At 39.0% G+C, this 14,986-nt stretch overlaps 1 protein-coding gene across 1 annotated transcript in view; it reads right to left on the reverse strand.

The window, feature by feature from the left end:
- The window catches only part of LOC124171939 (espin), a 445,604-nt gene that overhangs the window by 116,945 nt on the left and 313,673 nt on the right, over positions 1 to 14,986 (reverse strand). The window contains exon 4 of the mRNA XM_046551385.1: positions 814 to 999. Within this exon, the coding sequence (XP_046407341.1) occupies positions 814 to 999 (186 nt within the window). The remainder of the gene's footprint in view (positions 1 to 813; positions 1,000 to 14,986) is intronic.

A 14,986-nucleotide genomic window follows, 5' to 3' on the forward strand; every position in this document is an offset into this window, starting at 1 on the left:
CTATCAGACTTAATTCAAAGCATTTTACAAATGTATTTTTTTAGAATGGGAAAATGCAAAAAATCTGTATTTGAAATTAAAAAATACAAGATTCACTCAGGTTGTGTATTAGAAATACAAATTAATAATGTATTCCAAATACGTATTTTAAAATACTTGTGTTTGAAATACTGCCCAGCCCTGTGCACAAGTTAAAGAGTGCAAGCACTAAGGAGGATAATAGTCAAGGTGAGCGCAGAAAGTAACGGGAACTAAAATTTTAAATTCCTAGCGAGTTTGGAGCACCCGATTGTCAAAATTTTTTTGAGATTACGTTGGTATAAATGTCCTTAAAGTATGATAACATTTTCAGCTGTATTCAAAGTTTGCTTTTTCTTTGTCTGCCGCTAAGCTTAGACGTTTTTTTTTTTTTGGTTCGGCGATTTTCGGCTCACACCTCATTGCTTGGTCGTGAAGTTTTGGCCAAATACAAAACTGTAACATTGCCCCAGCCTCCATATTCCCCAGACATTGTTCCGTGGGACTTTTTCCCACTTCCAAAAATAGACAACGCCTTAAAGAGCCGTATTTTACAAGCATAGATGACAATAAAAGAAATCACTGACAGAGCCAAGGCCCATTCCAAAGATCGAGTTTGAGAAGTGTCCCGAGGATTTGGAAGAAGCGCTGGCACAAGTTCATGACATCCAATAAGGACTATTTTGAAGGCGGCAACATTAATGTAGACGAATAATTGAACATTTAAAAACAATAAAATCCCCATTATTTTCCGAACACCCCTCGGATTCGGGCTGAGGAGCGGGTGTGGCTTACCTCGAGCTGCTCGTTCTCGGCCGCATCGTTGACGGGGCTCTTTCCCCACTTGTCCAGCGTGAGGCGCGCCCCACCGTGTGCCATCAGCCAGCGAACCACGTCCACGTGGCCCCGCGACGCGGCAAAGTGCAGCGCCGTCGCGCCGTCGCTGTCCCGCAAGTTGGCGTCCACGCCGCGATCCGCCACCTGTAACACGCGCACGCGTCAGCCAAGCCAATGCCCATCACTCACGAACGTGCACTTCCACACGGAAAAGCACGCAGAAGTAAATAAAGCACAAATGTGGCAAATTGCTCGAACCAAGATGATTTCAGTAACTGACAGCAACAAAAATATTCACGCCGAACGTGATAAAGGGACAAACCTCTTCTCAATAGCATGACGCTCAACTCATCGGTTAGGGCATTTCAAATGCTATTTATAGGGAGAAAACTCGTTGCTTAGATCTGGCCTCGAATCTTCCTCTGAAATCGCTTTCTATCAACTGGATTTGTTCACTTGGTAACCAATGAACAAATATGATTGATCCTGCTCGAGCATATATTCCACGTGGGATCGATTTAGCGAAGAACGTTTTGCAGCCTCGTTTTCCTTGAGCTCGAAGTGAGGTGATGCTTGCCTCTTCAACTCGCTCCGGCCAAAGAACTGGGCGATGCCGGCTGGAATGCCAAATTTTCGATGCTCCGTCGACAAAACGAGGAAGAAATTCCCGAAAACGAGTACCTACGTATCAAGAACGCTTCCCGGAATCTCTGGACAACTCAGAAGTTCAGCCACTGAAGCTACCACCAGAAAAGCAAAGGAAGAGTGAGTGGGTTCTCCCACTCCTGCACACCCACTACACACTTTGGACTAATGATAAAAAAATTAGGGATAAAATTGATCTCTGAAAATTTGAATAGCTAATTGAGTTATTTTCACATGCGGAATCGATGACTTCAAACTTTATACAGCTGGAAATATTCATGAAGTCATCATTGTTAGCTTCAATTAGTTTTCTTCGATAATGATACGTTATGGCAGCATTTACAAGATTGCACACAAGGTTATCACTGCAGACTGAAGTGAGTTAACACGGTTTCTACAATAACGCGTATTCCGATTGCTAAATAAACAGAAAAATATACTCTCGCTTCTTCCAATAATGTAATAGAATATATGGGATGCAAGCTAATGTAAGTACGTCTATTCCCAGACAGCACACATGCTACTGTATACATTAAATATACGTATACGTAGTGTATAACATGCGTATACAGTAGAAGATACACGTATACTGTATACGTATAAAAACCTTCTACCCACCATCTACCAAATGTATATAACGCAGCAAATGTCCTCCTACCACGCATATACAGTATACGTATACAGTATACAAGACATATATATATATACAGTATACAAGACGTATATATGTATGAAAGCAGAAAAATTCCTGCAGAATTCCAGGTTTTCTAGGGAAATTTTACTAAATTCCAGGTCAATCTTACGAGATAAAAGCTATGTATACGAATTTTACAACACTACATTTACTTAATACTTTTAATTAATTCTATAATTATGTATTATCCTAGTTAAAATTCTTGCATTTTTAAAAGAAATTATTCACTTATTTAATGAATGCAACACTTGGAATATCAACAAATTTGTTAAAATTGAAAAAGTTATCTAATCAGTGTTTGCACTCATAAAGTGCAATTTAAAATGCAATCAATGCATTTTGAAGCATGCATGTAAGTATATAAAATAGGCCTGAAAATTGGCCTTGCACTGACAAATTTCATGTGAAACGAGTTTGAAATAAAAGATTTTAAATTCCAAGCAGGAGCAAAAATTCATGGATATTTTGAGTGACCAAAAATCATGCATATTTCCAGATTCCCAATCACTGAACACCCTGAGTATATTTTTCTTGATTGAGCAAAATCCTGAATGCAGTTGTTGACATGCACTGCTGTATTAAAACTGAAATTAAAGTAGCAAAATAGAAACTAAATCTCTGTTCTGGTGCCAGTGTGTATTTAGTGCAAGCGTGGAAGTACTAGTACATCCATTTTGTCATTTAGTGTGAGTGACATCTCCAGCATTTCAGAGTGTTTACGTACATTTGAGAACATCCTGTCTAAGCAGCAGAGAGCGTTCATAAACATAATGTAACATGCTAGTGTGTTTTGCATTGTTCTGTGGGAACACTTACCAGTTTGTTTGAGACTTCTTGCTGACAATAAATTGAATAGAGAAAAAATCTGTGAAATTCAGGTCTTACAGGGTCTACAGAGGAAATGGAAAACACATGTGTGCTGTTAAAACAAAATAATTATATTTGACCAAATATTACACATATTTTTACTAATATACCACACAATCTCAGAAATACATAAGAGATTGAATTCATTAGACACAATAAAGGGGCAAAGCCCGGACATTAAACCACATTTTGTGCTTAATTATCGTCAAGAGGTTTTAGCGGATCCTCTCACAGTATTATTTAATCAGTCTATTCATCCAATGTAAAAAAACATCTTATCGTATGAGTAAATTCACTAAGCATAGTAAGTTAAAAGTCAATTTAAGAAGTAGTAAGAATTTAGATGTCAAATATAACAAGACAAATATTTTCTGAATATTTTGATGAGTGTTGATAAATAACAAATACCGTTAGAAATGCCTTTATTCAATGTAAACGAAAATAAAGACCAATAGGATCAATATCAATGTTTTTGCCTGATTATCCTTCCTTAAGGTCACAAGAATCCATGAAGAACAAGCTCACTTTTCCTCGTATTTCTTCATCATTGGCAATTTGGAAAATTCTTCCTTACTACACCTGTAAATAATATCACATAAACTTTATTAGAATGTATTAGTGATACATCTAATTTGTCTAGTTAAAGTAAGTCACTTTGTTAAAAAGTAATCTCTATTCATGGGATTTTCCCTTAAGCTATATAAATACCAACATTCAACAAAGGATATTTCGAAAAAATTCCCCATCAGTTCTATATGTAAAAAACGTTAAGTTATTCACCTTGAATAATCGAAGTACTAAATTAATTTGAGAATTTAATTCTTAATAATTTAAAACCAATTTGTCTAAACCTAAAGAGTGAAATGCCCTCTGATCTCCAACAAATATGATTACATTTTAAAGGAAGCAACACTAATGGCACAACAGCCAATTAAAAAAATGTAAATAACTTTAAATGACTTAATAAATAGTAAAGTCGAGAAATGTTTGTTCACATTCCTCCCACACTACGGTGATTAAATGCGTCAAGCACATAAATAAATTAAAGTTTACGCAAATGCAAAGTTTTTCAATCAATAGAAGATGGATCCCTCAGTCTCAGAAAGTGTGAGAAGGTTGAAAATATTAAGAATTTGCGTCATTTAAAATAAAAAATGTGGCAATGACAACACTTCTACTTACCCAGATTCTGATGATGGAAGCGAAAGTAGCACTTGAGCGGTTGATAAACTTTCATTGGACAAGTTTCGCAAACAGCAAACACAACACTACAAAGTTAAGTTATAACGGTAATTAATTGCCTAGGTGCAGGTGAAACAAGTAAATGAAGAACTTAAGAGGCTGATAAACTTCGGCAGGATCAATTTCGCAAACGACGAACACAACACAGTGAACGTAACATTATTCGCGTGGTCTTTGATTGTGAAAGCGGTTATGGACGCATTTATGTTTGCATATGTTTCTGTGGAAATCGACTACTGGTGGAATCGACTATCGACGGAATCCACTATCGATAGGTCGAAATCACGGGCGGGAGTCCAAATCTTGGCATTCAAAAAAATTAAGTTTCGCGTTATGACTTGAGGAATAAATTCCACTGAAAAATATCTTTTTTGTTTCATCGCCTCAGTAGATAAGAAAGCACGATTGAAATCACATTTCGAAGAGCATTTTTCTTTATGAAAATAGGGACTTTTCATGGCAGGATTTTGTACATCTTAAGGCAGTTCATTGATTTTTTAAATTAATCTGCGTTTCTTAATAACCCAGGCGGACGGCGTTCTTGGGTGTTCCGAACAGAAATGATAAAAAACTCTCCAGCACCGTTATCAGCCTCCTTCATTTTTTCCAGGGCTGCCTGAAGCCAACCGGGGAAAATAAATTCACTGATGAATCAGTTTAAAGATATTAAATGAGACGACGTTTTTATCCAATGAAACCAGAAGGAGAATAAGAAGAGAGTAGCGGCTCGAGCCGATACCTTTACAAAGAATGAAGATACATGTACAAACGTAATTATTTGCTTTGCCAACCTCGCTGCCGTGAATGACACCTGCCCTTTGCGAACAGGTCCCACTCCATGTTTTCAGGGAAGAGTTAGCTGGTAAGGTTTTCCAACTAAATTCCAACAGTGTTTTTCACGTGACACCATCACGTGGACTACCATTCGTCCGGCTCCTACCCTTCCACATATTTGGCGTGAGTGGCCCTTCCTGAGGTAATTTAGATTTATTCCTGTCAGTGTAGCTCTTGGGGTCATAGGAGCACGCAAGTAACGGAAAGGTTTTAGCCCATTGGAAAGGACGCTGTGTATACTGAAGGCTACATATGGAAATAGTATACGGACAGAGTAACCTTTAAAGGGCACTAATTGTTTACTAATGGCTACACAGTAGCGCCACTGAGATTACATATGGAAACAGTATATGAAAGGTATACATATACCTCTCAGATACTGTTTCCATATGTAGCACATACGTATACAGTATATGAAAGGTATACAGATACCTTTCGTATACTGTATACGTATACGCTTCAGGATACTGTTTATGTATACTTAGAATCTAAAACATGTATACAGTTTCTCAAGGAAACAGTATACACCTGGTATACTTACGGTATATGTATACCGTTACCAGTGTGCTGTCTGGGTTGCAACAATTCGGCTCCAAGAAAACACGCAGGAAGCTAATTGATTATGTATACTTTAAAGTTATAATTACTATTTAAACTGAACTTTAATCAGTCACTTGATCATATTTTCAATTTTTGGACTGATTTTCCCAAATATGGTGTACGCCTGCACTCCAACCTCCCATCGTATGGCGCACGTAACTTGATGCCACGGCCCATTCGCAACCGACTAGGTTCCTTACTTCATGAATAGCTTTTACCGTACAATTTCTGTGATTGAGAAAACGCTTTTTATTCCAACGTCCGACTCTTGCGAAAGAGTCAAATTATTACCAGACCTCTTGCAAATTTTGAATAATATTTTATGATAGCCCTGCTAATCTCAAGCTCTTAAAATCACCGCACCTACATTAGACGAACTACTCGTATGCGTATTCCGTCAATCGTACTCAATTTAATCACCATCGCCATTAGTCAAGAATTCTAAGATTGGTTTGACGCAGCTTCAGGGGCGGTCTGGGGCGATTGGGGGCCCTCAGGTGGAGCTCACCATGGGCCCCCCTCAGCGAAGGACTCTCCCCCCACCAGAAAATATTGGTATTTGCATTCCCGGATATGGAATTTGACGCTCTTAAAAACAAGATAAAATTAAAAAATAAAATTTTGTAAAAAAATACTACGAAAAATAAGAATTTGATAGCTCATATAATTTACAGGTACGACAAAAACGATCAAATAAGAGAGAGGCGAGCGGGTAAGAGCGGGAATTCGTTATTTCCTCCGCACGACAAAGGACTTTAATAGATGCTAATCGTAATTTCGTTAGAACATTTCCTAACTATATGAATATGGCGGGTGTCCTGACATTCCCCGCCACACGCCTATTGAGGCATCTCGCGGGATGGTATATGACCACCATAAAACTTTTACTAACAAAACGACCTCCTACATGTGCATAGTAGTGTCTTTCTTTAACAAAGACTTAGCCAAAAACCGCCGTTTTTAGGTCTTGAAAATCCAAATATCCCCGAACCCCCCTTCGGCCGGGGGAAAACCCCAAATCCCCGTTTTCCCCCTCCTCCTTTGGTCCAAACTTAGATCCGCTTCTTGTATCACGGGTATCGCTGCAGATTTTGCAATGGTAGATCGTGTCTTTCCTTTATTTGCTTTTGACGCAATATATTGAAAATAGAAATTAAGCGCACAAAAAATTAATATGTATGTAGGAAACGAACTAAAAAATAAACGTGATTATGGAGAGAAGAAAGGGCCGCACGGAAAGTTGGCTCAAAGCGCGTCACAAAACGGTGTTTTTTTTAACTATTAAAATGAAAATACAAATATTCCAGAGCACCTGAATTTGTATATAAACACTTATTATGTAGTAAATCGATATAGGAAACACTGTTCTCATTTAGCCAAGCACTCAAGTTTTTTGAGATATTATTGACATAAACGAGTTTTTTCTTCTTTTCATTGATGTTCTGCTCACCGCTTTTTAATATACGTTTCATAACAACACTTCAACTGAGGATGAAACATCCTCACTAACCAAACCAACATTCATTGAGGGTTTCGCGATATGCGGGAGGAAAAATGAAGAATATTTGTGCGCATGCGCATGCAACCTCCCCCCTCCGCTTCCTTCACAGCTTCCCATCCGTGGCACTGAATTCCACGGTGATAGATACCCCATAGTCAAAAACTCAGACAAGTGAAATGCGTAACTATACCAAAACATTATAATTTGATATTTTTTCCCGATGGATGATGTTGGGTATCGACTACCCAGAAACGCCAGCGGGGATATCGGGCTTCGCTACGGAACTGGAGACTTTGGGTAGACGAGGAAAAAAATGGAACGTCACCTGATCCACAGTAGTCCCCAAAATATACTGATATATACATGGTCGGACATGCGGTTGCCACCGTGGTCTCCTGTCACGAGGGAGATTCACACGAACTCGTCGTCGTCTTTGGCCTCTGTGTGGGACAGAGCGAGAGAGATGAGACGCGACCAGCGCCCCAGCAGCGTACGGACGCTTCATGATGCACGCGAGCGTTGTGTGGGCCCCCGAAGCTCGGGGCCCTCCGAGTCCTCTGGATGGCAGTTCTCTACACTACTCCCTCATAGGAATATGAACTATGTAGTGTATTATCGACAATTCAGAGGACTTTGGGGTTCCCTGAGCTCGGGGCCCTCGGCGATCGCCGACCAGCCGACCTGGGGCCGTATTCTGTAACTCCAAACCGATCGGTGCGGCACCGATTCGTCGGGTGCGACGTCACACCGACTCCCGGAAAGAAGTCGTGCGATTCTGTACGAACCCGATCGGTGCGGCACCGACGTGAGGGCGAGAGATCGTCGGTAGCCTTGCCGACAGCAAAAAGGTGTCGGTACGGCCACCGACAAGTGGGTTTCATTAACTCCCCGGTGCGCATTGTACGTTTTATTTTGTTTTTCTCTCATCACCGAGTAAATAATGAGGTTTGCTGCAATGTTATCTTTTTCTGCCCCTTCGAATAGGCCACTATAATTCACTGTGTCATCATCTATATTGATTACCTTGACATAAATATAAGATATTGGTTAATAAACATGAGGTTTGCCACTATATAATGACTTTCTCTCATTTATGTTACCACTTTCACTCGCTTGTAATAGGATTTCTTTCACTCTATCACCATTTATTTGCTCCTTTGACATAAAAAAGATATTTGTATTTAAATATGAAGTTTGCCGTAACAGTATTAGTTTCTTTCATTTGTAATAGGCAACTTTATTTCATTTTATCGTCAGCCATTGATTCCCTCGACGATAAAAGAAGATATTTATTAATAAGTATGAGGTTTGCCGCTACATTATCATTTTCTCTCACTTGGAATGCGCTCTACTTATACATATGTATTTCACCCAATCATAATTTCTTTACTTCCTCGTCATTACACTTCTTTTAATTACACCCAGCTCCATATTTTTATAACAATTTCCTAACTTGTTCCTCAAATATAACATTTACATTTGCTTTTGAATCCTACGTTCACGTTCCATGGTATGTGATTTTCGTCTGCTACGGTGCCAATGGCATAACCTTCCCGTTGATAACATTTAGACGGAACTTACTTAATGACAACTATATTACCAAATCATGAATAAATAGCAATATACGGAACCAATATTTAAAAGAAACTACGATTTCAAGGATAGTTTCAATAATTCATTCCAGCAACAACAATCTCCATCACATACAAACTATATTGTGATGTTGTAATCAGTGGCGGCTCGTGAGTCAAATGCTAGGGGGGGCGCACTCCACCGGGGGGTCATAAGTTTTTAATATTTCGTGTATTTTATTAAGTTTTACGGCAATCTAGGAATTAAATTTTGTGATGCCATATGTTCCGTTTTTTTTCAACAAAAATACCTAGTTTTCCTAATAAAGCTTGATTAATAAATACCAAATGCCATAGACTCTCGGTCATACGGATCGGCTCATTCCGGACTCTCAATTATACTGATCAATGATTTTGAAGAATAAAAATATATTTGCTGCGATATTTTGCAAATACAAACGAAAATACGTAACTTTAGGTTTTATCGCATACATTCTTCGTGCGGATATGCCCGCAATACACTTCTGTTGTTCGTTTTGCAATCATAATACGTTATTTGTCAAATCTATACAACATTTGCAATGATTTAGGTAGCAATGACACTTGTAACACCTGAGGAGGGAGGGGAGTGTCACTGACTTCCACTAGGCAACAAACACTACTAGAATGCACGCGCTTTCCTATTGCAGATGTAAATTTTGATGGCGGTGTTCGCGATGATTCTTGAATACAGTATGATTTAAAATCAATAATTAAACATTTCTCACACATTTTTAACAAAATCTGAAATACTCACAGGCCTTTAGTTGTATTGCAGAAGTCCATCCTTCTTTCCTTTTGTCCAGCAAAGTGATCAATTACACGTTCGTTGAAATGAGCGCCGGACAACAATTTCTTTTCGATTGAACACATGGCAAGGGCACTAGTCTATAAATAAACAAGGGACGACACAAAATAGGCCGACGAAAAATACCACCAAAAAGAACAAGGTGCCTGGACACAGAATTGGGACAATTTTTCCCTATATTTCCCTAAAAGAAAACGAGCACTGTTGATCAATTCAAAATTGTCTTCTTGAATGTACACACAGCACTAAGAAACTTCTTAATCGGCATTTACGCACAGTTAAATCCTCGAAAATGATGTCTGAACTCATTTCACTCCGTTCTTTTCGAGAGTCTTGCCGTTACTATAAGGACGACTCAAGGGAGATAGAAGTCGTGGTCCACTAATGCTGATTCAGCTGAGGGACGAATTTAAGGTCAGCAAAGGCATTCAAGCAAACAAAGGACGTCATGAACCATCTCCTTGAGTCTAAGATTCATAAGTGGTAAACACACGAGACGCCAACGGGTCGCATTTGGAATAACCATGACTTCGAAATCATTGCTATGATATAATAATATATAAATTCTAGATCGTAAAAGAAGACGACTGTGAGCCACAGATGGGAGCTGTAAGGATCTCCGCACTGATGTGAACTCTTCGAAGCCACTTAAATCAGACCCAAGTGGACATTTTCCGTCAGACAGCTACCGCTCTGCCGCTGATGAATTAGGTGAACATGAACTAATACAACAAGGACGGCTAGAAAAATGATGAACCTACACACAAAAGGTGCATTGTACGCGGCACTTCTTGACATTCATTGGATGACTCTATTTAAAGTCACGTTTTACGGTTTGAATCATGTTTAATCCTTCACCCTATCACGCTCGCACCTATTTCTTAAATTATAAATCAGTGGGGAATGTTAACTGATTTTTCCTAATACTGCAGGTCTTTTGATAAATTTATCTGAAAAATAGGTACCGCATTTCTAATCATCGGGAAGATATTAATGCATTGTTAAGGCCTAAATATTATAATATTAGTTTCCCCAAGGTTCTTGAAATTCGTAATGTGGCAAATAATCGAGAATAGTTTTTCTTCGTCAATACGGCCTTTAACTGGTTGGATTTTATGTGTTCCGGAATTCAAACACCAAAAAACGCAATCATAATGGGATAATTTATTTACTGTAGCAATACCTACCAGCAATTAAAAATTAAAATCGTATAACTACACCCAGTACAGTGACCGTTCTGATTCCGTAGGTCCCTTTTCAGTGGCAGCACCAAGAAGACGCCAGATTATACGCCCGCCGGCCTGCGCAGCGATGTCAACTCACTCGTCGCTCTGCGCAATCTCGGACGACGTCCCGTAAGGCAGCATGTTAGACGCGTCATAGCACCAGCAGCCCCCACCACTACTACTCTCCATATAACTGCATGGGGATGGATTGGGACGTTCTGGCCAGCGCCCCACGGCTACAAATACGAACTTTTCGCGCTATTTCTTTTCGTGTTTTTCCAACACTTTCGATGCATGGGACTGAAAAACACTTTCATTAATCAATGTATAATTATAAATTAATGGATAATTATTATTTTTACTTTTTCAAATATTTGGGAGGGGCGGCGTCCGAGAGTCCTTATGGGCAAACCGCCACTGGTTGTAATATTGTTTCCTTCGATTCTGTAGGTACAGCATTACTACCACACATTACATAAGCATTGTTAACAACTTATCCAATATCGATTATCTTAATCTAGCAATAAGTCGTAATTTCCGCAAATAAAAAGATTGAGAATGACGACAACAAACTGTGCCAATGAGTCTTCACTTGTTTTTACCCTTCTTTCATCGGTGGATACACGTTAGATGACTTCTAACTTCGGATATATTCGGATTTTCCTGTTTGGGAAGGAGGGGAAACCGTACCGACTGGTTTGATACCGACGACCATACTGAATCGCTGAATTAGCCGTCGTCGGTATGGCAACCGTCGTCGGTACGGAATGATGTGCTGTCGGTGGGCTGGGAAGGGAAACCGACCGGTGCGGTACCGACGAAATACAGAATACGGCCCCTGGCCAGACCGCCCATGCGCAGCCTCCATTCCGCTCTCCTATCCGCTAGCCTTTTTATAGCGGGTCTATTTCTTCTACTTCACATCTTTTATAACATGTCCTATGTAACTCATTTGGGACCGTCCCTTGCCCTTTATCCATTCCACCTGTCCTTCTACGATTGTTTTCATCAGGCCAACATGCCTCACAATTGGCCAATTATGCTGACCCGTATTCTCTTTCGGGCCTATAGAAGACTTCTCCTTTCTCCCACTCTTCTTAGCACTTCCTCATTGCTTATACGGTCGATCAATTTTCTCTTCACCATTCTTCGGTAGCACCACATTTCGAATGATTCCACTCTTGACTTCGCTGTGTCTGTCATCGTCTCAGCCTCGCTCCCATTGGGAAACATGCTATTTATATATCACCCGATGAATTGTGTCCTCACTCTTATACTATCGTCTGCGCTATTCTACTATTTCTATCTTGCTTCGTCCATCATTTGTGATTCATCTTGCTGAGTAAGAAAACTCTTTTACCTCTTCAAAGATTAGGCTTTCCTTGGTTAATGTTTGTCCTATCCTCCTCTAACTTGCAGCATGCTAATATCTTACAATTTAGTTAGTCTTCTTTTTATTTATTTTCAATTGATATCTGGCTAATGCTCTTTCCTAATTACGCAAGTTTTCTTCAAATCATTCTCTGTCTCGGCTAACATCTATGCCGTCAGAAAATCGCAACATACTAATTCTTTCCCGTGGATATTGACACTCTAAGGCCCGTATCCAGAAACCTCACTAGTGCTAGATACGTCATCATCTGATGACATAGCCGCTGTAGCGGTCGAGCACCGCTACGATCACCGCTGCAAAAGTCTAGTGAGTTCCATGGCATGCTACTCGCTACAAGTGATATGGCCGCCGGGTTTCGTGTGCTTATCGTCTCGCATTTATTATTAATAATTATTGATGTTTATAGGGCTATGAGCTCATGATAACCATTTAGTATTACATAAAAATGTAGTGGGAATGCTTCAACAACCGGCTTTTATGCTAATGAGTAAATATTTTACCTAATTTAACTACCAATAAATACTGTCAACAATACCGTGATGAAACCTGTTCGTTTTCACCGTTTTAATGGCAATTAACTTCTGAACAGGTCCTGTCATGCCTTGAAAATCATTTATAATTAAAGAAAAACAAATTAGGGACATAGCAATGTCTCGCCTTGATGCTTTTGAAATACTTTTTTACGAAAAATAACTACTGTCAACGCAACTATGCTGAAACCTCTTCGGCTTTGCCATTCTAAGAGCTATTAACTTTGATATAGACCGTGGCTTTCCTTGAAAACCATTAATATTATATACATAGTTAGTGCCCAAATAAAGTTGCAATCACCAGCTTTGTGCCTCTGACATCCAAAATTTGCGTAAAATACTCAAAGCAAGAAAGCCGTCTTCCAGTCAGCTACATCCATACTCAGTTACTGCTAGTTTAAGTAATGTCAGTTCCGAGCCATTGAAAACCATGTTCAATTACGTGAAAACTCACCAATAATGATTTTTGCCGTCACAAAAATGATGAGTTAAAGTTTAAGGGAAGGGTCGATGGAAATGGCATATTGCTTCTTAGTCCGTTTACAATAGCACATGATATTCATCTCATAATGAATGTCTCGTATATCTTTGGACGTTACAATACAATACATGTATCTATTATATTACCTCAATGTCTAAAATATCCAACTACACCAATACGATCGACAGTTGTACGAGTATATTTGTCAACCACAATGACGAATTGCGCTAGTGACGCCAAGGATTATTCAGCAATAAATACCATCACAAGAAATACTGAGTACACAAACTTTTCTTTATTAACGTCGTAAAACTCACTTTCAATTCAACAAATGAAATGATCACACTTTACAAGAACACTTGTCCAGGAGAGTACTCACGAAGAAAATCTAGATCAACACGACACGTACTGTTACTTCACAAGTCTAATTAACACTAATTGCAAATAAAATTGTCCACGAAATGTTCACACGAAGAAAATCGGGAGCGAATACACTAACTGTAACTTCACAAATCAAATTACACACATATTGCGAACACAAGAAGTAAGTAATTAGAGCGAAACATCGGCAGCGACGAACCGTACAACTTAATAACGGCACTATTTTTAAAAAATGCTCACTTTCCCTTCATTTCGCATTGTGAACAATAATTGTAAAAGATAAAAAAATTTACTTAAAAAATCATCAATAAAGTCAGCACCGAAACTTGTGTGTCCTGAACAATACTTGATGAGGTTACTCCTTTCCACCCAGCTTGGTACATTTTCGGCGTGCGGGGGCCTGGGGCATCGGCCGGCTTTCCCTGGCGGCAGAGCCGAGGCCAGTCGGCAATCATCGGCGATCGACACTAGTCGAGACACTTGGTACACATGGCGAGAGAAAATGTACCAAGCTGGGTGAAAAAGAGTAACCTTATCAAGTTTTGTTCAGGATACCCAAGTTTCGGTGCTGACTTAATTGATGTTTTTTTAAATAAAATGTTTTCATCTGTTACAATTATTGTTGACAATGCGAAATGAAAGGAAAGTGAGCATTTTTTAAAAATAGTGCCGTCATTAAGTTGTACGGTTCGTCGCTGCCGATGTTTCACTCTAATTACATACTTCTTGTGTTCGCAATATGTGTGTAATTTGATTAGTGAATTTAAAGTTAATGTTTTCGCTCCCGATTTTCTTCGTGTGAACATTTCGTGGACAATTTTATTTGCAATTAGTGTTAATTAGATTCGTGAAGTAACAGTACGTGTCGTGTTGATGTTGATTTTCTTCGTGAGTACTTTTCTTGGACAAGTGTTCTTGTAAAGTGTGATCATTTTATTTGTTGAATTGAAAGTGAGTTTTACGACGTTAATAAATAAAGGTTTGTGAACTCAGTAAATCTTGTGATGGTATTTATTGCTGAATAATCCTTGGTGTCACTAGCGCAATTCGTCATTGTGGTTGACAAATATACTCGTACAACTGTCGATTGTATTGGTGTAGTTGGATATTTTAGACATTGAGGTAATATAATAGATACATGTATTGTATTGTAACGTCCAAAGATATACCTGACATTCATTATGAGATGGACTGAGAAGCAATATGCCATTTCCATCAACCCTTCCCTTAAACTTTAACTCATAATTTTTGTGACGGCATAAGTATTTCAAAAGCATCAAGGCGAGACATTACTATGTCCCTTATTTTTTAAAAATTAT

This window comes from Ischnura elegans, chromosome X (genome assembly GCF_921293095.1).
Source record: "Ischnura elegans chromosome X, ioIscEleg1.1, whole genome shotgun sequence".
Classification (NCBI taxonomy): domain Eukaryota; kingdom Metazoa; phylum Arthropoda; class Insecta; order Odonata; family Coenagrionidae; genus Ischnura; species Ischnura elegans.